Source organism: Balaenoptera borealis, assembly GCF_965194805.1.
Source record: "Balaenoptera borealis genome assembly, chromosome: 7".
Classification (NCBI taxonomy): domain Eukaryota; kingdom Metazoa; phylum Chordata; class Mammalia; order Artiodactyla; family Balaenopteridae; genus Balaenoptera; species Balaenoptera borealis.
The window spans coordinates 102,419,715-102,444,790 of NC_138864.1; the positions used below are offsets into that span (position 1 = coordinate 102,419,715).

At 37.6% G+C, this 25,076-nt stretch overlaps 2 protein-coding genes across 6 annotated transcripts in view; both read right to left on the reverse strand.

The window, feature by feature from the left end:
• The window catches only part of SLC13A1 (solute carrier family 13 member 1), a 319,118-nt gene that overhangs the window by 192,346 nt on the left and 101,696 nt on the right, over nt 1–25,076 (reverse strand). The gene's annotated exons all lie outside the window — the stretch shown is intronic.
• IQUB (IQ motif and ubiquitin domain containing) overlaps nt 1,267–25,076 on the reverse strand; it is a 150,013-nt gene continuing 126,203 nt past the window's right edge. Inside the window, exons 13-14 of one of the 5 annotated variants that reach the window (XR_014246917.1) lie at nt 21,755–21,886; nt 1,267–9,939 (exon numbers count right to left, since the gene is read on the reverse strand). Coding sequence is in view for 4 of the 5 variants with exons in the window: in XM_082400025.1 (XP_082256151.1) it covers nt 21,842–21,886 (45 nt within the window). In the remaining variant the exon portion in view is untranslated. Of the gene's footprint in view, nt 9,940–13,422; nt 21,887–25,076 lie in introns of those variants that run through there. The other 4 variants (XM_082400026.1, XM_082400020.1, XM_082400019.1 and 1 more) reach the window with 4 other exon arrangements.

The window sequence follows — 25,076 nt, forward strand, 5'->3', positions numbered from 1 at the left end:
GAAAACTCTCTAATTCAAAAAGACACATGCATCCTAATGTTCACAGCAGCACTATTTACAATAGCCAAGACGGGGAAGGCACCTAAATGTGTGTGTGTGTGTGTGTAATGGAATACTACTCAGCCATAGAAAAGAATGGGATAAGGCCATTTGCAGCAACATAGATGGACCTAGAGATTATCATACTAAGTGAAGTAAGTCAGACAGAGAAAGACAAATATCATATGATATCACTTACTTATATGTGGAATCTAAAGTATATGAATGAACTTATTTACAAAAGAGAAACAAACTAACTCACAGACATAGAAAACGAACTTATGGCTACCAAAGAGGGAAGGGAGGAGGGATAAATTAGGAGTTTGAAACTAGCAGATACAAACTACTATATATAAAATAGATAAACAACAAGATCCTACTGTATAGCACAGGGAACTATATTCAATGTCTTGTAATAAACGATAATGGAAAAGAATCTGAAAAAGAATATGTTGATATAGATACAGATATATAGATATATAACTGAATCACTTTTCTATACACCAGAAACTAACACAACTTTGTAAATCAACTATACTTCAATTTAAAATTAATCAGTCAATTAATTAATTAATTATTTTTTAAAAAGATAGTGGTCATATACAGCTTCTCTTATCCTTAGAGGGGTAGCCTATTATCCATGGACAAACATAGGGGGAACAGGGACAGAAGACAATCATTCCAACCAGCCCAGATAAAAAGTGTCTGCAGATTCTAGCTGACAAGAGGCCATTTTCTGTAGGACACCGAAACTTAGTTTGTCAAAGAAATAAATGCACACACAAACACACACCAAACATATATCTATCAAGGAACTGCAATCTTCATCTTCATTGTTTAAAACCTAATCAACTTCTCAGTTAGGTTAGAAAGTAATAATGGTATATTAAAATTTCATTTTAGTAAGATTGGAATGGGTTTCCTTACCAAAAACTAAATACCACATGCCTTGGGCTAGCATGACACAGTGAAAGATCATGGGCTTCAAAGTCAATAAGATATGAGGCTCACCACTGGTAGCTTGTGGTCTTGGACAAGTTGTTTGGAACACCATAAGCCTCTGTTTCTTTAACTCTAAATTGAAGATAATACCTACCTCGAAAGTTTAAATGACGTAAAACATGCAAAGTGTCTAGTGGCATTTGGCAAGATGTTTTCAATGAGCATTACTCCATTCCCTGTTACGACAAAGAGGGTATAGTTCTCTGGTTTGTTTTTCCGCTCTCTCTCCCTCCCTCCCCCAGCCCATCTTTCCTCCCTCCCTTTCCCTCTCTTTTACATTCCTTTAAAACTCTGGATTGTCTGACTCTTGCACCAAAAAGGAGATATCAAAATCTAAGATTCTATGAGATTCTTTGAAGGTCTTCTTTTTTAAAAAAGGAGAAAATACCATATTTTAATTTTTACTTGTTTCTATGAGTCGTATAAACCTAAAAAGAGGAAGATTCTGGTGGCTCAGTGATTTTGCATTTCTCATGCATAATAATGTAGTTGATAAGTCTCTCTGGCCCTTTCATCATTACTTTCATCCAAGCCATGTTCAGTTAGGATATCATTTGCATGTTGGCAAGATGATTACTTTAATATGCAGTCATTAAAAAAAAAACAAAAACCCAGACAGAACCCAAACAGAAAAATAGAACACCTTTTAATAACTGATGCATTAAATGGGGAACAGTTTTCTTTCATGAGAGTATATTACTTGATCTTCTGCAGAGACAAGTTCATTGAACCTAATTTTGAGAAACCGATTACATTTTTTCTAGCCAGAGATGGTTTGATTTGACTGAAGTCTGGTTAGGATGCAAAGAGGCTATTAAAATGATTTTTAGCATTTTTTCCAAAGAGCGATCCATTAATTGCTTGTGAATATTCATCCCTCAAACCTCCTACTCTATTAGGCTGAAACCAGAGCTGTAAGATTATGATGTTTTTATTGATGTCATTAATAATAAATGTTACTCGTTAACTTGGTTATCGCCAAATTGGACATTTAACAAATGTACTCTGGGCCTTACGCTAGTGAATTTAAGATAAATATGAGGCAACATATCGACCTGAAAAGTTGAAATCAAGAATGTTACTGTGGAAAGAAAAAAAAGTGGAGAAAGTGCTTTACCAAGTTTTGGAAAAGCTAAAAACAATGATTATTAAAACTAATTCCTTTAGGTTTCTCTGAACAACATGCTCAAATAATTTAAGACATCTGCTCAATATATAACATCAATTGAAATGTTAAAAGATAGTTTAAAGTACCAGAAGCAAGAAAAACCCTACAAAAAGCAATAATATGCAAAATGCAGAAATTGGATTATGAAAAAAAAAAACCTACCACTTTACTTCACTCCTCATTGTACAACCAAGAATCCAGCTCCTGTATAATCAGAAAATCTAAGGAGTAACAGCAATGAAATATTTCTGCCCTACTGTAATGCTGCAAATTGGAACCTTGAAAATTGTACTCAGATGTGTACCAACGGATCTCAATTGCAAAACAGCATAAGGAACGAGATTTGCAAATGTAGTCTAAGGACCTAGAATAAGGTTTTAAATTAGGCTGCATTAATTTGGAATTTGTCCATGAGTTGATGTTTACCTTCACATTATTTGAAAGAAAAATCAGAATGTAGACAGAACTTTTCTTTTATTTAAAAAAAAAATAACAGCACCCTTCGATAGCTCAGCTAGTAGAGCCGAAGACTGTAGAGGTGATTTTTGAAAAAATAGACGCTTTTCCAGCTTTCCAGCTTTAAACAATAAACTCTACTGGGCTAATCCCTGCCCCATATGAACAGGTCGGGTGGGGATGGCAGGGAGGTGAGGAGCAGTAAAAGAGGTGGACACACGTGTCAGCTTGGCCAGACATAATCACTAGTAGCTAGAGAGGAAACTGGGTTCCACGAGGCCAGGGAAATAACTGTCTTATCCCATTTTACAGATCAGAAACTGAAGCTGAGAGGTTACTTGTGCAAAATTCCACAGCTGGGAATCAATTCTAAGGGATTTTTGCCCCTAAAGCCCCCACTTTTCCTATTCCACCATCTTCAGAGAGATAACACAAGATTCTCTTAAAGTGGTTGATCAACAAAACACTTCTATGATTAGCCTTCCTCCAGCTGGAAGACTGAGAGCAGGCCAGGGTGGGTCAAGGTTCCCCACCCCCTATTCTTTTCGGTGCCCCTCTACCGAGGAGGCTGTGCTTTTTCCTTGGTGCCTCTTGGATACACAAATGTGAATGGAGGTCTCAACAGCTAGAAATGAAGGTGCCCCATCTTCCCTCACATGTCAAGGTCATCACTGTTAGGCACTGTGCAAGGGTTCAGCGAAATAGGGTACCATTCTTGTTAACAAGCTGCTTCCAGGCTGATGAGATGACAAGGCAGGATCATCCTTGCTTTTATCCCCCCAGAATAAACATATTGAGAATTTCAAGCAACTAGGGAGGAGAGTCGAAAGAGATATTTTTGGCCCAGGACTTTCAGAGGTCCTACAATATTAAACCACGTGGGTAGCAGGCAAACTCCCAAATGCATAAGGACATGTGGATCTATGTAGGTATGAAAACATAATTCCTTTTCTGTGTCTCCTTTCTTGTTTTCATGTTCACATGTCCCCATGTCCTATTGCTCACCTGGTGTGTCCAACTGCCTAAGCCCTACCTCAACTGTGTAGGATAAGTTTATGCTCAAGTTTAAGATAAGTTAAACTTGTAAGATAAGTTTATGTGTAGATAAGTTATGCTTAGCTTTTACTTTCATTCCTTTCTTTCAAAACTCACCAGTCCTATTTCCCCATTCTCAGTACTCTGCTCTCTCCTGGGAAAATTCAAACTTACCTGTCGGCTCCCCCAGACAAATATTATGCGTTTACAGTTACAGGGAGTTGCTTTTGCTGGCAATATTAGCCATCAAGTTAGGCTACGTAGATATTTTTAAAAAGATCACAAAAATCACTTCCAAAGGAGTGCTTATTTTATATTCTTGCTCAGACCATATCTAAGGACAATGGTTCCTAAACCAAACTATCTAAGGAAGTTTCTTTATCAATTTTATTTCACTTAAAAAAATGAAAACAGGGCTTCCCTGGTGGCGCAGTGGTTGAGAATCTGCCTGCCAATGCAGGGGACACGGGTTCGAGCCCTGGTCTGGGAGGATCCCACATGCCACGGAGCAGCTAGGCCCGTGAGCCACAACTACTGAGCCTGCGCGTCTGGAGCCTGTGCTCCGCAACAAGAGAGGCCGCGATAGTGAAAAGGCCCGCGCACCGCGATGAAGAGTGGCCCCCGCTTGCCGCAACTAGAAGAAGCCCTCGCACAGAAACGAAGACCCAACACAGCCTAAAATAAATATAAAAAATAAATAAATAAAAAGAGCCTTCCCTAAATTAAAAAAAAAAGAAAGAAAAGCAGCTTCATTATTAAAAAAAAAAAAAAAAAAAGTAAAACACATTCTTATTAAAAAAAAAAAAAAAAAGACCTGAGCTACCTTGCTTAAATTAGTTAAAAACAATTCATTTTAGACACTTCAAATGTTTCAATATTTTGTGTATGACTCAATCTGCTTAATTAAAAAGAAATTTACTTTGGCTGTATCTTCAAATTTTCACTGCATTTTACAATTACTGACCCTTAATAAATATTGAAAACTGAGACCTCAATGTATTTGAGGTCCCAGTACACCTGCACACATATAAAACAGACAAATAGTCTTGTAGAAAAATCCTATCTTGAAGAAAAAGTGAAAAAAATGGAAGACTAAACTAAGGTTGCCACTTAAATTGCGTCCATCAAAATTTCAACAAATTCTTCAGTTGCTATGTAGTCATTAAGCTATTTGCCTGGTATAATCAATCTCAGTTTACTTCTATAAACCTGCGTAAGGGTTTCATATCCAAAATCAGGTACCAATAAGAATATTGGTAAGAAACAAAAGCTAACTATAACCCTAAAAGTGAAGACAGAGTACATGTCAACCTGATTTCCAACTGTCTTTGCTGTGGGTGTTTCCTTTATCCTGCGAGCTGGGATGGCTTAGTTCCGGTCCACTTTCTTTTAGCAGCTGAAACTTTCTGCTCAGCAGAGTGGTAGTTCCTTCTCTCCTACCCCAAGCAGGTGCATATACCCCCCAAATACGTGTCAAACTGAGTAGATTCAACTGCTCATATTAGACTGACTCCGAGGAATGCAGAAAGTCTGGGGCCAACGCTAGTCAGTTTGAACTTAATTAGACCTACATAAAATAATTATTTACCTCTGCTCAATATAGTGCTTCTAAGTGATGAAACCACAGAGGATTAAAGGGCATGAGTTGTATACGTCAGTGCACGTTAAAATGGAAAGAAGGATGGGGCCATAGGAAGCTCTAAATCGACAGGGAGGCTCCCAGTTTACTCCCGGGAGACAGTGTGACGGAAGGCAAATCCCGAAACTTCTCGCAAACCTTTTTATCTTCAGAAATATTAAGCATTTGTCTTAATCACCACTAAAGTATCATCTGCCTCCAGTTTTCTACAGTTTTTAAAAAGGCAACTGGCCATAGGTTTTGGTAGTTGTGAGTAAGTGGGTTATGAAATAAGCATGTTCTTCCTGCCCAAGAGCCTCAGCCTGAGCTTTTTCGCCCCAAATGCCCTAAATGTTTGTATTGCAACAGTTACCTCTTTGTCCCACAGACAGTCCTTATCGGTCCAGAAACAGAAGCCCCATGATGTTTTGGGAGTTAGTCTCTTTCATTTACTGGTTGATTTCAGGGCACTATCCCCTTCTACAATGATGCCTGGCACAGATTATTAAAATTTACTGGACTACAAATTTGCTTTCTTAAGACATCAGTGTAAATATTGTGAGTGATTTATTTTTCCAAAAGTGAGAACAAGGTAATAGAAATTAGTCCTAAACATGCATGCAAAAATGGTGAAAGTAATGATGCTTAATCTTAAAACATAACATTTGCTGTGGTCATGAGGCAAGTGCCAAGTGAAAGAGAGAGATGCTTTCCAGAGCCTGAGTCTCAAAGAGTGTCTGCTTAGAGATGAGGTGATCACATATCCTGCAATTTGCAGATACTGAAACCCAATTTTCACATTTTAGTCATGGGTAAGTAAGATCTGGAAGATTGAGTCATGCTGAAGGATTTTATTTATATACAATAATTTCAGTTTATTAATTTATAACAAAAATAATGAGAAGTAGACTAGAATTCCATGGATCTGGTCAGTAAATTGTGTTTCCTATAGGTAAATTTATTTACAAAATAAAATCAATACTAGAAGGCCTCTTAGTAACTATACTGTTATAAAGTTGGGAGTCACACAATCTCCTGGGACAATTAAAATAATCATTAAAAATGAGAAGTACTATCACTTATCTCCATTATAAGACTTCAGTTTTAAAGGAAAATTATCCAGTCCCTTAGACAGTGATGGAAACACACTGGTAAATTTTTACTATTAAATTTTTATATTTAGAATCAAGTTTTAGCCCTTATAGTATTGTACTTTCTCTTAAAAGAGGTAGTATTTTCCAAGATCATAGTTCTCTCAAGTTAATTATATTTCAAAATGCTTTACTTTCATAAGGCACCAGAAATAGCTTGTTAAGGTTTAGGAAATACAGTTGTCTGAGCAGCCTATTTACAAATCTTTACCTTGGAGGGTTATTTCTTAAGGAAATATCAAATCCAATCATGTTTATGGTTAAAGAAAAAAGTCTCTGAAGAATTGCTATACTGTGGTAAATGGAACATGTATTTCTTCATTTTAAACAGTCCCAAATGGTATCTAAAGAATCTTTTTCCACAATAGATAAACATTAAATGAAGAATAACTCTTATCTAGTATATGAGTATATAGTATCCCACCATATGTGAAAATAACTTAGGAGGTGTAATAGTTTTCCAAACGTTTCTTTTAATATCTTTTAAATAATTAGCTATAGGTTATATTTTAAATGGCATCATGGAAATTTAGTTTTATTTGGGAGATAGGTTTGTCTACTGTTTCTTCTTCCACAGATCCAATTTAATTAACCCGTTCTGTTCCTCAAAAATACATCACAGAAGTATGAGAGAGATCAGAGGGCTCAGGAGTGTTTGCCTGTGGGGACAACTCAACGCCTAGGACCTGTAGAGTGGGTCATTAGGATCATCTAGTATGAAGGACAACGCCTTTACCTCAAGCTAAACTAATGTCTCAGGTTAAATGATGCTAGGCCATCTTGAAGTCACTACTAAGATTTCAGGGCTCTTCCTGGAATTAATGCATAACTTTTCTTCATATTCATTCACTCACAAAACATTTATCGATCAACTGTAAGCCAAGTACTGTGCTAGGTGTTAAGAATACCAAATCAAATGCAGCAGGAGTCCTGCCCTTGAAGAGCTCATAGGCTGGTTCCAGGGTTCTTATTTAGCCCAACACACCAGTGTTATTTAAAGCTGGTTTCCATTCTGATTGACTGACACCTATGTTCTCCTGGTGTTTACATGTTTTGAATATTCTCTACCACCTTGCTGTCTGTAACTGTAAATTTTAGGAGCATGGAAGAACTCAAAAACATGCCACTGAGTGAGATTTAACAGAGGTGCACACAAGGCCCAATGGGAGAATCCAGCAAGGAGTGGTGAAAGTCACATGATGGCATTTGAGAAGGCTTCACAGAGAAGATGATATGAGAGCCGTAAAGAATGAAGTTTGGGAGTGAGGGGAGGAATGGGGGAAGTGACTGAAGGGGTCGGAAAAGTCTGGGCATTACTGGAACTACCAGAGCATACTCTTTTTTACTGAATAATATTTGGAAGCAGCTCAAGTACTGATACCACATGAAACATAATTAAATATAGCGATTTCATTTAGTTGTTAAAAAGACTACCTTTCACAGTTCCCCCAAATACTCAAGGACATCTGGGAGCATTGTTTTAAAATAAATAAATAAGGTAAGAAACCAGTAAATAACTGGAGAATAGGAAAGACTGTAGCTCCAGAAATTGGTAAAGAGCCTCTTAGAAGGGCCTTCCTCTAATTTCCCCTTTCCTGGTTGCTGGCTTTCCCTAGTCATTGATTCTGACTGAGGCTGCTCAGGAGGAACTGCTGGGAAGACGTCTTTTGGCCGCCTGCCATCCTCTGAACTGAGGACGATAAAAACACTGAAGTACAATAATAATGGTAAATTATTCTGTCTTCTTCCAAATGATTTTAATCTTTTTTGGAGAGCTTTCAAATGCTTTTGAATTAAGAAAATGATTGCAATCCTAAATTTCAGGGACGTGATAAAACTTAAAGTGATCCTATTAAAGTCGAGGCACCTTTCATTCTTAATACATGTTATTTTACAAGTCCTTGCATATTTCAAGGTCTAAATAGATTTTTTTAAATGTCCTTAGAGCCCTAACTTCTTTATTTTAACAGAAATAATATAGACTCTTACTTAAATGTATAAACTTGATATATATTCAAATATCCAATAACAGAGAATGTTTCATATTAGCTTGTTAGTTAAATTACATTTTGCGAGTAAACAAAGTTAGAGCTTATGAATGAAACCAGAAGGAGAACCAAAAGTACCAGTGTTTGCCATATTTTGACTGCAAGACAGTGACTGAGGCATTTTAGCTATGCACCATGCCTCAACCCTGACCTCCAGAGGCCGTTCTAAGAATGACGGAAGGTTTCTAACATTTAACTGTTGACTGAACTTTGTTAAAGCTAGCAAATTTGTCCACGTGCTTCAGTGAACCTGTCTCAGAGCACAGCAAACAAATGAGGAAATTATCCTGTCTTAATCCAGAGAACAATTCCAAACTATTGCTTTAATTTCCAAAGCAATCCTTAATATTTTCCAACTGGCTGGAATTTCTAACCCATTCAAGTGTTACAAATAACTTTATTCACTCTCCCTTCCATTCTTTATGAAGAACGATAACTCACCAATATTCTCCTTACTTTTTATTATCAGCTAAATGAAAATTACCAGCAAAACAGTTCTCGGTTTCCCTGAATGACCTTTTAATCTTTTCCTACAGGTCTCATTTTCTAATCTCTACTTATTTTTATGAGTCTACTCTAAGACTTTTATTAGCTACCCAGTTAACATTAAAGGTCATATGTTAATGATGAAAGAGATGAATTTATTTATAATACTTTAGGTAAATTTCATATTTCCTTACACATAAGCTACCAAAAGACCATCCTGGAAAATTGCAGTTAATTAAATGAATTAGCTACTAATGAGATTTAAACAAACAAACAAAGCTACTAATGCAATTTAAATAACTTGAAGAAATGTTACTTAAAGCTCACTAATAATCATTACACCCTCAAAGTGTTACTTTGACATACAAATATGAACAAAATGGTGTCAGATGCTACCCAAGATCGTGTTTTCCAGGAATTGGCTACTAAAGCTTATGCTGGGCACACGCGGCCCATATTTGAAGAATAGAGAACTTACAACCAACAGGATCAATGCTTCTCGAAAGACTTGATGATAAACACTATTTTGGCAGAATCCCACATAACTACCACCACACCTCCACCACTACCCACCAAATTTCCACTTTCCCATTCCCAAGACATATAGAATCCCACAACCATGAATATGATCAGATTTGAGGACTTGAAGAGGGCAGGGTGATGTTATTATGACATACCACGTTGCTGAGAATGATACTGTGATCTATAAGAAATACATGTAGAACCAAAACTAAAGTGGAGTCACTTATGTTGGGGACAAAAAAGGAGTTGGCGACACAGGTGCATTAAAGAAAAGCAAAGGTTAACCTTACCTTATATCAGTTGGGAGAATTTACAGCTCTTCTCAGAAATCAGCAGAGGACACCAGCAATCTGCAAAGGTCAAAAGTCTGTTCACACCACCTCTGGACTTTTTTGTTCCCCTAAGTCAGCTACCCTGGTTCAAAAAGAAAGAAGAACATCAGGTAACCGGTCAGCTGAAAAAGACAAATAATTTCCGCATTTACCCCATAAAAACCCTTTAGCCTGTAAACAGCTGGGAACTCACTGCTCCCATAGCCTTGAGTTTCCCAGCTTGCCGGTCAAAACCCTTGCCATAAACTCATCTTTGGCTTTGTTTTACTTGGTGTGCAGAGTTTGGTTTTTCACATATATATTTGGCCATTCAGATGACCAAAATATATTTCTCATATGTATCTTGTCTTCCTCCATGTTGCCTGACTCACAGCTCCCCAAACCTTTGGAATTTCCTGAGTGAGTGACAAGAACAATGGCAGCATCTTTTGTTATAATATTTGGTCTCTTGTCCTCAGCTTCTGGAAACACTTTAGAGTCATGAAGGTGAAATGGATGTCTTGTTATATATAAAAAGCCCTCTATCACTACTGGATTTATGTTAGGGAGATGATTTTGGGATAGCACATAAGGATGGGGGCTGGTTGCCAGGGGAACCAAATATTCTTTCAAAGAGGAGTATTAGGCCTGGCTTAATTGAGAACCACTGATTTGATACTATTTTAAATTTCCAAAGTTAGTCCCACTTTCTTATATCTCCCCTACCAATTCCTCTACCAAGGAAATAAAACCAAACAAATTTATTTAAATATAGTCAAGCCAAAGATGGCAAAGAATATTTTCTAAGCAGGGAAAGAAATTGAAATAAATGATTGACCAAATCATCAAAAAATTTATTTTTTTCAAAGGTGTTGCTAAACTCAAGCAGCCCCTCTAGGGCTTGGAGTTGGGGGCACCACTAAAGGGACGGCAAGGCTCAGAATTCCTTAAGAAGTCAATTCTGAAGGTGATGAACAACAACAGAATAAGAAACTTTTGCTTAAGGAGTCAAATGTGCACTCAAAGTATTTCCTGTGTCCTTGTCAGTGTGTTTTCTTAGAATTCACTGTGTTCACACCAGAATGAAAAGAGAGGATGGCATCCAGAACCCACGCAAATCAGCTTCCCAGCCCAAGGTGGGCTCGAGCCTCAGCCCCCAGCAATGGGCGTGGATGAGAAGTTGGAAAAGCGTTCTTCCTGGCATATCAAGTCCTCTCTTTCTTTGGGAGAAAATAGCATACTTTGGCCATAATAGGAAAGACTGACAAACCTATTTTAAAGGATGTTTACTGAAGTGTTTCTATTGTATTAAAGCTATGCCTTTTAGTATAATAAAAGGAGTAAAATTTTTAATCTCCTCCTAAACACCTTCTCAAAAATAACTCGAGAGATAAGAAAAGTTTCGTTAACTTCTTCTGCACCAGTAGAGGAGATTACTCTCTTGTCTCTTCCCACAAGAGACATCAGGGTCTTAAGGGTATGATTCACTGTGAGATTAATTTCCCATCTCTTCGGTTACAGTTTGCATCTCCCAACTGGGAGGAACGTTTTGATTTTTGGTAAACATTTTTAAAAAATCAGCTAATGTTTTGCCAAGTTTGTATGGATTACCCAATTAATACTCAATATAATCATTATCTGGAAGCTGCTTTTGGGATAATCATCAATTAAATAGTTATTTTATTTTAATGAAGAGAGAAAAAACATTTTCCTAAGGAAGAATTTTTTTAAATTAATTGATTTGTTCTCCAAGTTGTAAGACATTAGCATTCACATCTTGCCTCTGCTTTACAGCTAGACATCACTTTTATCATTAAGAGAAGGAAATTATGACTAGCACTCAACAGTAGGAATAGCACCTGGAAAAAATGAGTCTTTATCTCATTAAGGCTTTCAAAATGACTTCTGAGATGATGATAAATTATTTTACATTCCAGGAAAAGAAGAGACAACTGTAACTATAGTTACCAAGCATATCAGGGGCCCCTGCTTTTCAGAATAGCCTCCAGACAAAGTATTTATTCAAGGGAGTTGTCATGTAAACACACTGAGAGGCAGGAGGTTAGAGAAGGCTTTAAATGCACCTGTCACAAACATTTTAATATGCAACATTTCTTATCTTCACTTTTTTTCCTAAAATACTATGTACTTTGGAAACATCTTTTAAGAGATAGCCTCCCTTGAGTTGCCTAGGACAAAAACCATTAGATGGCCTTTGTTCTGGTACAACAGGTATTTATTTTCTAGACTTCACATGTCCAGGATGTAATGCTCATAGATGGCCTTGACTTGCTTAATACTTTTAACTGGAAAGAAGGAATTTCCTGTTGTTTTAGAAGACAGGAAGTAGAATGTCCAGCTTCCTTTGCCTCTAGAAAACACTCTCTGTACTTACTTCATGGGGATATAAAATTCCAGTGCTCTAGGTAACTTCTGGAATTAGAGATGTCTTTTCCCTGGGGCTGTGCTATAGGCTGTATTATTTATTCTACATATTGATACTCAATATATATTTGGCTTCTTCAGAGCATATAAGAACATAGGATCTAAAATCAGGTACCTGGATTTGAACACTGGATACTTCACTTACTAGATATGTGAACATGACCAAGTTATTTAATCTCTTCAAACTCTATCTCCCCATCTATAAAAAGGAGAAAATAGTAGTGTCTTCCTCCTAGGTCGGTTTTGAAGATTAAATGAGGTAACTCTCCAAGGCTTAGAATCTTCCAAGATTTCTCTACCAGTGTTAAGAAAAGAGAGGATAATCTTTCTCATTCTTCCAAGAGAATCAACAGGAAACTATTCTTTAAACACAAACACACACACACACACACACACACACACACACACACACACCCCTCCAAAGGATAGGAGTGAAATTCAGAGTCGATATAATACCGAAGAAACTATTTCCCTAAAAAAAAAAAAAAAGTACAAAGTGCTTAGCTACAAAGATAATAGCCTGATATTACTATGCACAGTGGCATGAGTTTCCTTTTGTTCATCTATTTGAGATATCTGGATTAAAGTCCTAACCTCAGGCTTTTCATCCTGGTAGGGTTTTAACTCCGTTTGGAGAGAACTTCACTTATCCCTACTGCCTTAAGCAGAGTTGAGGGCAACCAAGGAATATGCCTAGGGCTGCCCATGCTCCTCTTCCAGGAGCCAATAGAAGTCTTAGTATAAAGGAAGATTCTTGATTTTCTGGCCAAATTAGCATTATCTTATTGTTATTAGATGTAATAAATTTCAGTTAATTCTTTTTAGATTTTGTAGGTATAAATAATAGCACTGTACATTATGATAATGCAGATGCTTCTTATCTAATATTTATTCATGACCACATTCTTAGAGGGAGCAATTTTATATGTACACTTTAATTACTAATGTTGTTAAAAAATAAAGGTTCAAATATTAGTCAAAAATATTTTTGGGGGGCCTTCCCTGGTGGCACAGTGGTTAAGAATCCACCTGCCAATGAAGGGGGACACGGGTTTGAGCCCTAGTCCGGGAAGATCCCACATGCCACGAAGCAACTAAGCCCGTGCGCCACAACTACTGAGCCTGCGCTCTAGAGCCCGTGAACCACAACTACTGAAGCCTGTGGGCCACAGCTACTGAGCCTGCACTCTAGAGCCCATGTTCCACAACAAAAGAAGCCACCACGATGAGAAGCCCGCGCACCACAACGAAGAGTAGCCCCCCACCAGCTCACCACAACTAGAGAAAGCCCGTGCACGGCAACAAAGACCCAACATAGCCAAAAATAAATAAATAAATAAATAAATTTTTAAAAATAAAATAGTTTTTTTGAAAATGACCATTAGTGTAATAGAAATAGAATGTAGATTTCAAATCACAAAAAAAAGAGTAATAAAATAATTTTATTCAATCAAGCAAAAGTCAGGGCAAAAAAAACAAGAAGAAGAATATAATGAAGACAGCATAGTAGGAATTAAATAGGACTTCTGCTTCTGGACTTGACAGAACAACTGGTACAAGTATCGTTCCCTCTCACGCTGTAAACAACTATTAAACTGGACAAAATATATGAGGTAACCGTTGTCAGGGATCGAACAACAGGCAGCACAGGACTGTGATTCTCCGAGGAGGAAGACACACATGGTGAGCCTCATGATAGCCCTGGATTCTGCTTAGAGGTTACTTTTCTACCTTGGCTCAAGGAGGTGGCCTCTAAGAGGAGTGACGGGCATTGAGGAGGCAGAGATTGAAGTTCCAAGTTGCTGAAGGGGTTGGCACTTAGTGGGAAGCTACCAGAGCTGTACTGGTGGAGGACAGGGGGAAGCCTGCATAGAGACTGAAGGTGGGTCATTGGGCTAGGCTGAATACGCACAAGATCAGACTTCGGGAAACGTAGCAGAGATTGTCTGCTAAGTTTGGGGCTAACTTTTGGTTCAGCAAATTCTGAAAAGGCATTTTCCAAGTGGTTAGCATTCATTTGAAGTTGAGCACAGGGGAGATACTATTAAAAATTATCTTCATCCAGCCTCATCAGAAAATGTAAATAAACATAGACGCTACTAGATGGAGAAACTAAATGAGAATGCAGTTAAATTGGCAAAATAACCCAGAGTGCACAACAATCAGGTCCAAGTGTAATATTACACGGGAAGAGCTTCAGTGAGTTTCTTTAAACTTGTTTCAAGATTCACTTCCTAGTAAGTCATATTCAAATTATAGATCTCAAGTTTAGATATCTGTAGCTAATCAATATCCTAGCACATTTGCGACTCATTTCTCATTTGCGTGGGTCAGTTCTGTTCTTAATTTTGCTGGACTATCAGAGCAAGAAAAACCAGAGACCAATACTTATGAGCCCTGGTTTCCTCACATGTAAACTAGAGGCAAATATCTGTGGGATCCAAACACAAAAGCTACTGCATAAATACTTTTTGATTATTTAGACTTATACTGCCAAAGGGGGCTATAAATTGCATACAGACCATAGTTTTATTATATTTTCCTAATTAACTCATTCAACAAATTGCTTTTTAGTATTAATATATGGCAGGTATTGTTGGGCACAGGAATTAAACAGTGAATAAACCTAACAAAAATCTTAGCCTTTATGGAGCTTATAGATAATCGTAGTGTAATTAAGTAAACATGACCTAGAGGATTGAGTTGGCTTATTTTCTTTTTTTCCTGGCTGATATTTTTAGGAATAAGTTACCCTGGTTATTTTTTTCATGCTTTGGCTTTATTCCTTATCTTAACAATTTAGGCTGCTTATTAAAAAAAATTACATTTGATTTATTCATAATAGTCAAGTATCAATAGTTTTAAACATGTATAATATACTTAAAAATCTGTACATACTGAGAATTTATTCTGAATTTAACTCAAAATGGATAAACATATCTCACCTGTTCATCATAGTTTTATTAGGGCAGGTTTTATTTTTTTGATTTTGTTTATACATGTATTTAAATTTTTCTACAATGATTGTATGGTGCTTTTCGTTAGAAAAGGAACATTATTTTTAAGTCTTTAAATATAGTTCCTTATACTGTCTATAGAGAATTAGGTCATGAATAAATAAACATAAAACTTGCTTTTAAAAAAATAATATTTTTTTGAACCTAGAAGTCTACTATAACCTAAGCAAATAACTATATTTATATATTTATATTTATAACTTTGCTTAGCTATAACCTAAGCAAATTCTGCAATTTGTTGAGGCCTCTTTGGCTGAAAAATTAGGACATTTCTTAAAGCAACAGACTGGAGAAAAACATTTTTGTGAAATATACCCTGGATAAACAAGCTTTAACTTAGTCTTTTCTGATGTGCACTGCAATATATTTTATATGAAGGAACACTAATCTGTATAAAACAAGTTTTCTGTTGCTTAAATAGAAATGCCATTACATCAGTGACAACTGTCCTGAGTTTAAGCACTGCCCTGCATGAATAGTGAAATCCTCCACTGTTGACACTCTCCTGAAAGGGACTGCTAAGGAATTTTTTTTTGGGGGGGGGGCTGCGTTGGGTCTTTGTTGCTGCGCATGGGCTTTCTCTAGTTGTGGCGAGCGGGGGCTACTCTTCATTGCGGTGAGCGGGCTCCTCATCGCGGTGGCTTCTCCTGTTGCAGAGCATGGGTTCTAGGCGTGAGGGCCTCAGCAGTTGCGGCATGCAGGCACAGCAGTTCTGGCTCACAGGCTCCAGAGCACAGGCTCAGTAGTTGTGTTGCACGGGCTTAGTTGCTCCACAGCATGTGGGATCCTCCCGGACCAGGGCTCGAACCCGTGTCCCCTGCCCTGGCAGGTGGACTCTTAACCTGGAGTATTACTCAGCCATAAAAAAGAATGAAATAATGCTGTCTGTAGCAATATGGATGGACCTAGAGATGATCATACTAAGCGAAGTCAGAAAGAGAAAGACAAATACCATATGATATCACTTATATGTAGAATCTAAAATATGACACAAATGAACATATCTACAAAACAGAAACAGACTCACAGACATAGAGAACAGACTTGTGGTTGCCAAGGGGGAGGGGGTGGGAGGGAAGGATTAGGAGTTGAAGATTAGCAGATGCAAACTAGTCAAAAATACTGAATCAATATGCTGTACACCTGAAACTAATATTGTAAATCAACTATACTTCAATTAAAAAAAAAATCAAACATAGAGTGTGTTCTCCATGTATTTTGTGTTCAAAAAATATTTTCTGAACACCTATATGTCTGGGCACTGTGGTTGGCACTTGGAATTTGAAAGGAAATAAGATAGACAAGATCCTTGTCCTTTGGGAGATAGATTAAGAATAAATTATGTACATATTTTGATAAGTGTTTTAGAGGAAATAAATGGAAAGCTGAGCAAGATGGATAATTTAGGCCAAAACTCTCCTCTGGTATAAAGAAACATCAACATAACATTTCACCAAGGAGTACAAGTGAAGGTGGACTTCCACTTCCCATGTGTCATCGTGGTGCTAGTGTAGGGTGAATTGTGCCCCTTCCCCAAAACTGGTATGTTGATGTCCCAACCCCAGTATCTGTGAATGTGACTTTATTTGGAAATGGTGTCTTTGCAGATGTGATCAAGTTAAAATGTGGAAATAATGGACTAACATGGGTCCTAATCCAACGACAAGTATTCTTATTAGAAAAGGAAAAATTGGACAAAAACACACACAGAGGAGAAAGTCATGTCAAAATGGAGGCAGAGATGGGAGTTATGTACCCACAAGGCAAGGAACACCAAGGATTGCTGGCAACCACCAGAAGCAGAGAGGAGTGTGGAACATACACTCTCTCAGAGCCTCCAGAAGAAACCAACGAAGGTGACACTTTGACTTTGGACTTCTGGCTTCCTCAACTATGATAGAATACATTTTGTTTGAAGCCACCCTGCCTGTAGTACTTTATTATGGCAGGACCAGGAATCCAAAATAGGTGCCAATGGCTTTATACAAGGGGACGACCACATAGGATGTTTTCTCGATTGTACTATGCAGAATATCATTTTTAAAAGAGAGAACAAAAAATCAACGAAAAGGAAAGATTGATTTATATTGGGAAGACCAAAACCAGCTAAGAGTCCCTTCAGTTCTTGAAATTCTCTGACTCTTAAACCAGAAAAATTGTGTAGTCGAGCAATTATCCACTCAATTAGTCCTCACGAGATCAACTTACTAACACAGGAACCCACTGAAATGGGGCATGCTAGCCTCGCAGTCTGAGTTGGGATGGCTTTACTTGTGCTCCTTGGTTAAATATTATGTTGATGTTTCTTTATACCAAAGGAGAGTTTTGGCCTAAATTATCCATCCTGCCTATCAAAATCAACAAAACCACATGTGTTGCATAAACATGACTTTAGTGTTCATATAATTGTGTTTTTTCAGAGTTTAAATACTTAAAATCCTTTAAACCAGGGAAACCTTCATTTCTCTTCTGGGATACATATATTTCCAGTGTAAATTTTTTAAACAAAGAAAAATAGCATAAATCTTTTCAACAACTATAATTTAAACTTGAACCAAATAAAAGTGATTTGGTATTTTCTTGGAGAGACATGCTCCTATGAAGCAGAAAAGGAAACATAGAAATAGTTTTAAAACAAAGAACTTGATTTGTTTAAGACAAACATAAACAAAGCAAAACAGAAAAGGTCGTGCCCCCAACCAAACACCACAGAAAATGTCAGCATAACAGAAAATGTCAGAAGAGAAAAAATTTAACCTTTTTTAAATCCCATTCATTTCCCACAGACTTTAAGAATCTTTCCTTCTTAAATAAAATTTTTCTTCCTTTTTCTTATTGCAGGAAAGAATATAAATCAATCTGGCACTGCCCTATAAAACTCAGACTTACACTAAACAGAAGCAACACAAGTGTGAAACGATCTTCCCTTTCCCTGTGCTGCCTTTCCTTCAAGGGCCTTAGTGCATCAATAACAGAGACCACTTACAGTCCAAGGTCATGCAATAGAGAACAGAATGAGCCTTAAGTGTAAGTCCACCCTTCCCTTTGCCCAGGGCGATAGAGCAGAGTGGAAGGGCTGCCATTTGCACAGCCCCAGGGGTGCCCTTCCCATCACATAATCTACCTTTGCAGTGTCTCAGCAGAACAGTTCAGAGCTAACCTCTCCAGGGAATAGGTGGGAGCCCGTGTGGCTTCATTACTTATTAACCATGTACCTTGGCAAGTTATAATAGTTAACCTCCTAAGCCTCAAATTCCTCATCTATTGAACAAGATAATAATATTCCCTATTTCATAGGATTGTCAAAGGGCATAAAATAATGCAAATACCTGGCATTATAAGAAGGAGCTCAACAAATCACTTATGTATTGTTAATATATATAAGCTTAGGAGATGGAAAGTGAGAAAAGGTTAAACCTCCCTTCTGGGTATCTCCTCTACAAGTATGTTCATATATTTGTTCCCACCCCACTTCCTGACATTCTCATCTATTTTGTCCTCACAACACTTAATTAAACAGCTAAAAATAAAAATTAAAAAAAAAACAGCTAAAGCTCCAGTTATGAAAGTGACATATGCCCTTGATAGAAGACAGCTGTTGCCTCAGTTACTTATGCTGATAGAGATTCAGCTTCCAATTTCCAACAAGCCTTGAGAGGCATTCAAGCCTCTGCACTGATGTTCTATCAGTGGCCTGGAGAAGCGACCAACGTGAGTGAGGGGAGAGTGATTTAAAGACACACGTAAGCTGGACCCTTCATGAATGCTCACCAGTAGATAAACATTTGGGGAGTTAGTAACCATTTGAATGTCCTGTCTGCCAAGACAGTGGTGATTTTTGACCAAAGAGTGAAAAGTCTCAGGCAGTCTGCTGGTCCCTCAACCACTAAGCCTAAAGATGTGTGCTGAATTGCAGCTACATTAAATGTATCTCTTTACCCATGAACCAACACAAAAGAAGCAAGCTGATTCTGGGTACCTCCCTTAAATGCCAGCTGGTGTGTCAACAATCTTCGAATGGAGCTGTTGAGCCAAGCATCAGTTTTCCTCAACAAATAGCCCTTTGAATATGTGCTCCATTAGATCTATGTGAAGGCATCAACTATGAAAGAGTTTCTTATATTAAGTCACAGTAAATTTTTTAACTTTCAGAATTAATGTTTTTGTCTTCATTCACCCAGAAGTAAGACTGGTATTATTTTGGCAAGCCTTAAGATTAAGTCCTAGCTTTGATAGAAATGAAACAAGTAAAAATTTTAGTGAGCTTATATTTGGAATTATGTGTCTTAGGAAGAGTGGGTCATTTTTACAGTTTGTGTTATATATCCTAAGAAAAGTGCTGGAAGATGAGTTTGGATAAAAATTGCAAAGAAAAATTATTTTGAAATGAAATTCAAATCTTGTTATTTTCCATCAGTCACAAGCGTGTACTAATAAGTGAGATTTCATTTGTCAGTTAAGTATAATTTTTACAATTCAACCAAAAATTATTATTTTAAAAACCTACTGGAATATAGCATACTAAAGAGAAATAATTAATTAAAATGTTAAATGTCTTATGAAATTTCTTGCCTTTGCTGCATGAGCTGTCAATATCTTTTTAAAAAGACAAAACAATCATCCAGTTTAGAAGGACAGCTCTGGTTATTAAAGAGAATGGTCTTCCCAACCTACAAAATTGTAAAAACAAAACAAATAAGCAAAAATAACCTACTGTGTGTTAATAAAATAAGAATTTATTGTTGGAAACCTGTGTGAAAGCTGGTCAGAGAGACATGTTCCACTCATGTCTTATTGTATGGCCTTTGTGAAATGAAGGCTAATGTTTCCTTAATGAACTGCAAATAAACTAGAAATTATGCTCATTTAGTTATTCCTAAAGTTGAAGATTTACTGTGACAGATAATAAAACACTTATAGTTAATGCTGTGACTATGGCTCTCAGAAAAGAATTTATCTATAGATACATAATAATTAGCCAAAACCACTTTTTTGAAAATATCCAGTAAAAAAAAGCACTATATTGAAGTGTTTATTATCTCACAATATATTCCAATTTATATCTAATGCATCCTTTTTCTATAATACACTATGAACTTTTAGAGAGAAATTTTAGACAAAACATTTCCTTTAAAACTTTTGTAGAAGTGTATTCATGGACAGAATAATTTTTAAATGTCATTAAATGAACTGAAATTCACACTGTATTGGCCATCATTCTCTAAATGATAGAGACCAGATTTAAAACTCACTTAACTTCATGGAAATTCTATTTAAGAAGGGGAAAGAATTAAAGGTTTATTCTGAATTTTATGTTTCCCTGTAGTGAGGATAACATCAAGAATTATATTTAATGCTTACAAAGCACCAGACATAATGCCTGGTGTTTCATGCAGCATTTTGTATCTTTATTTTGAAGTTGCAAAAAATTCCATGCAATAAACTGAAGTAACTTTCCCTGGCACCCAGTTAGATAAGTAGCAAAACTGGGATTTGAAACCAGAGTTCTGACTAGGAACCAGTGCCCTCATCCACTGCACCACAGCCTCTAAAACTGAGCACTTTGATATGCGGATTCTATGCATAGATGTGAAAACAGTGGAGGTCAAGAATAAAATTTCCAGATATGTAGCATGATCTGGAAAATTAATGTTTTTCCAGGTGGTAATGAAAATGCAAAAGCTGTCACCAGGAAGACAGGAATATTTGATATTTGTGCCCTTATTCATAAAGAGATCAAAACTGAGTTGATTTCCTCTTTATTCCCAATTCTATCCTGCCTTCAAGTCTCCATTATATTTCTCAGGATTCTGTTCTTAGCCCTCTTTTCTTACTTGCAGTCCCTATTTCCTTGTTTCCATCTATTTTTGATGATTCCTAAATTTATAACTCAGGCTGCACCCACCCCTCTCCTGAGTTCCATTCTCCAACCCCCAGTTGCTTCCTGTACATCTCCATTGACGTATCACAGTTGCCACATCCTAAGCAAGTCCAAACAAAATCTACCATCTCTCTTTAAGCCTGCTTCCTTCCTCCATCATCAATTCCTCTCGATCAGTGCCATCTTTACCCATCAGCTCTCTCAAATTTAAAACATGAGGGTCATCTTTTCTCTACCCAACTATTTTCAATTCAACAAACAATTGATCATTTAAATCTAACACATTCTGCTTCTAAGGTGTTTCTTGTATTCACTATGTCTTCATACCTATTCTGGTTCAAGCCCTTAACACTTCTTTTCAGGACTATTGCAGTAGTCCTAAATGGTTTCTAATCTCTTGCTCTCCAATTAATTCACCAAATAGTAGGCTGTGATATTGTGATTTATAATGTAGAACTCAACTAAAATGGAGTCACTTATGTCAGGGACAAAGTGGAGTTGGCCAATGCAGGTGCATTAAAAAAAAAATGAAACTTAACCTTAACTAACATCAGTTGAGGGAATTTATAGCTCACCTTAGAAATCAGCAGAGGACACCAGCCAATCCCCAAACGCCAAGTCTGTTCACACCATCTCTGGACTTCCTTGTTTGTCTAAATCAGCTACCCTGATCCAAATAAGGAAGAAGACCACAGGCAACCAACCAACTGAAAAAGACAATAACTTCCAATTTACCCCATTAAAAAACCCTTGGTCTGTGAGCAACTCAAAACTCATTGCCCCCATAGCCTTGAGTTTCTAAGCTTGCCGATTGAAACCCTTGTAATATACTCATATTTTGGCTTTGGTTTTACTTGGTGTGCAGAGTTTGGTTTCTGACAATATTAAAAAAATGTATATCTGATCTTTCCCCATTTCTGGCACAGAGCTCCTAAAACACATGGAATTTCTATGTGATGAGAGCATAAAAATGTATTTTCTTATGTTAATGACATGACTTTTGGAAAATGTTTTAGGATGGGGTCAGTTGCCAGTAGAACCAAGCATGTGATTAAAGGGCTGGAACTTTCAATTGCCCCCTCCTCGCCCCATCTCCCACTCCACCTCCAGGCAGGGAAGAGGGGCTGGAGAATGAGTTCGATTAGCAATGGCCAATTCTTTAATCAATCATGCCTGTGTAAGGAAGCCTTTATAAAAACCCAAAAGGAAGGAATTTAGACTGCTTCTGGGTTGTTGAACACATGGAAATGCTGGGAGAGTGGTGTGCCCCAAGAGGGCATGGAGACTCAATGCCCCTTCCCACCTACCTAGCCCTGTGTATCTCTTCATCTGGCTGTTGATTTGTATCCTTTAATATCCTTAGTAGTAAACTGGTAGTCTAGTGAGTAAATGGGTTTCCTGAAATTGGTGAGCCATTCTAGCAAATTAATGGAACCCAAGGAGGGGGTCATGGGAACAGCTGATTTATAGGCAGTCAGTCAGAAGCACAGGTACCAACCTGGACTTGCATCTGAAGCCCAAAGAGAGGGGTCTTTGGAACCTCCAGTCTGTTGCCAGTTAGTCAGAAGCACAGGTAGAAACCGGAGCTTTTGAGACTGGTGTTTGAAGTTGGTGGGGAGTTGGGGGGTGTGTTGTGGGCAGTCTTCTAGGAGTGGTCCTTTAACCTGTGTTACCTGATGCTACCTCCTGGTAGACAGTATGAGCTGAGTTGTGGGGCTGGTGTTGGAGCATTGCCTGGTGCTATGGGAAATCCGCCCCCCACCATGTGCTGAAAATTGGGTGACCAGAACCTTGCATGGGCACAATAATTTTTCTAAAGAACAGAACTATTCATGCCACTCCGCTCCATAAAACCTTCCATAGTTTCCTATTAAGTATACAATGAGATCCAAATTCCTATTCAAGGGTTACAAAAACTCTTTACACCTTAGTTCCAACTCATCCTTTCCCTGCAATCCCATTTCTCTACTGCACTATTTCTATCATACATCCTAGCCACATTATTGCCCCCAAACCAGATACCCTGACACCTCCAAGCCTTTGTTCATGATGTTTCCTCAGTCTGGAATGCCCTTCTCTACCTCTGCTTGAAATTTTTCTTAGTCTCTTAACTGACACCATTTCTTTGAAGCCTTCCCATAACTTTCCCATGCAGCAGGAAAAGTAAACTCTTCTGTGCGTCCATAGCTCTCTGTACACAGCTTCATTATATTGTGTTATAATTATCTTGCAGCGTCTATTTCTCTTGCTCTACTATGACTTTCTAAAAAGCACTGGCTATGTCTTAATTACCTTTGTGCTCAAAATAAACATTTCTCAAATGAATAGTATTTACTAAGAGGCTAAACATTAAACTTTCATAATATCATATATTTTAGAAAAGTATGTGTTCAAACTAATCTGATTAGTTCAAACAGATTTTTAAAAGGAAGATTCTGTGCAAACTAAATTTTTTTATTTGTTTATTCTTATTTATTTATTATTTTTGGCTGTGTTGGGTCTTCATTGCTGCGTGCAGGCGTTCTCTAGTTGTAAGCGTGGGCTACTCTTCGTTGCAGTGCGCAGGCTTCTCTCGTTGCTGAGCTCAGGCTCTAGAGCGCGCGGGCTTCAGTAGATGAGATGCGTGGGCTCTGTAGTTGTGGCTCGTGGGCTCTAGAGCGCAGGCTCAGTAGTTGCAGTGCATGGGCTCAGTAGTTGTGGCTCTCCGGCTCTAGAACACAGGCTCAGTAGCTGTGGCGCATGGGCTTAGTTGCTCCCCGGCATGTGGGATCTTCCTGGACCCAGGGCTCAAACCCGTGTCCCCTGCATTGGCAGGCAGATTCTTAACCACCGCGCCACCAGGGAAGCCCCAAACTAATTTTTTAAAAGGAAGATTTCTTCCTTCATTTCATCTTAATTTCTGCAAAGTGAATAAATAGTTGCATTTGACAGTTATCTAAGCCTCAAGTATGTTTTTTTTGAAAAAACGTTGCTATCTCTAGATCAACAAGTTTTTAAAATATTTCTGTTAACCAAACACTATCAAAATCAAAATAAGTGAGAGTAAAAATGTTGCTCTTTACATCTGGCTCACTGTTTTATTTAGTTTGCATTGACTGTTTTTGTGAGTTGGGGACATATTGTTAGACTTATTAAGGCTATCTGCAGAGACATATATCCTTCAAGTTTTTCAAAATGATAGTAGAAAAGAAACAAGAGAACAGATTTAGCAGTGAAATCAATGTGCCCACATCTAGCTAAAATCCCTATAAACATCTTTAACAAAGACATCAGATTTTCTTGTTGCCAAAATGTCACCATTATCAGCAGCACAGCAAACAAAAGATAGAATTAGTGTTGGTGACAACTGGACTAGGGTTATAAGAAGGCAGTGAAGACTAGCTTGACTGTCACCATGGCGGCTCAACGTCTTTAAGGTTTACAGATACATTTGGAATGACAACCTCAAAGTGGTCTGATGGACAATGTCTTTGAATCTAGAAATTGCAATTCTTCTCAACAATCTCGCTATAGAACCATTAAGGTTTCACAACTGCTTGGTATTCTTTTGATCATGCCTCAGTGCCTGAGAGTCAAAGTTGAGTGAACACTTTCCTTTAAACTTCTCAGGCTCTGCGAAATACCACGATTATGATCTCTAACTTGGTTAACCGTTCCTCAGGGTTAAAAATCATTCTTAACTGTCTGCTTTCATCCCTAACTCAGGTTTAACAGATTCATTTTTAATAAATAGTAAAGACTTAAGCAAGACCTTGATCTTAGAAGCCTCAAGTCCTTTAAAATGCTAACTTATTTGTCCTTCCACATCGGTTTATGAAGGGAAGAGGATAAAGACTAAAATGTCCAACAGAAATATAGTGAAGAGGATATACCCATTTAGCTTCTTAATTCTACTTT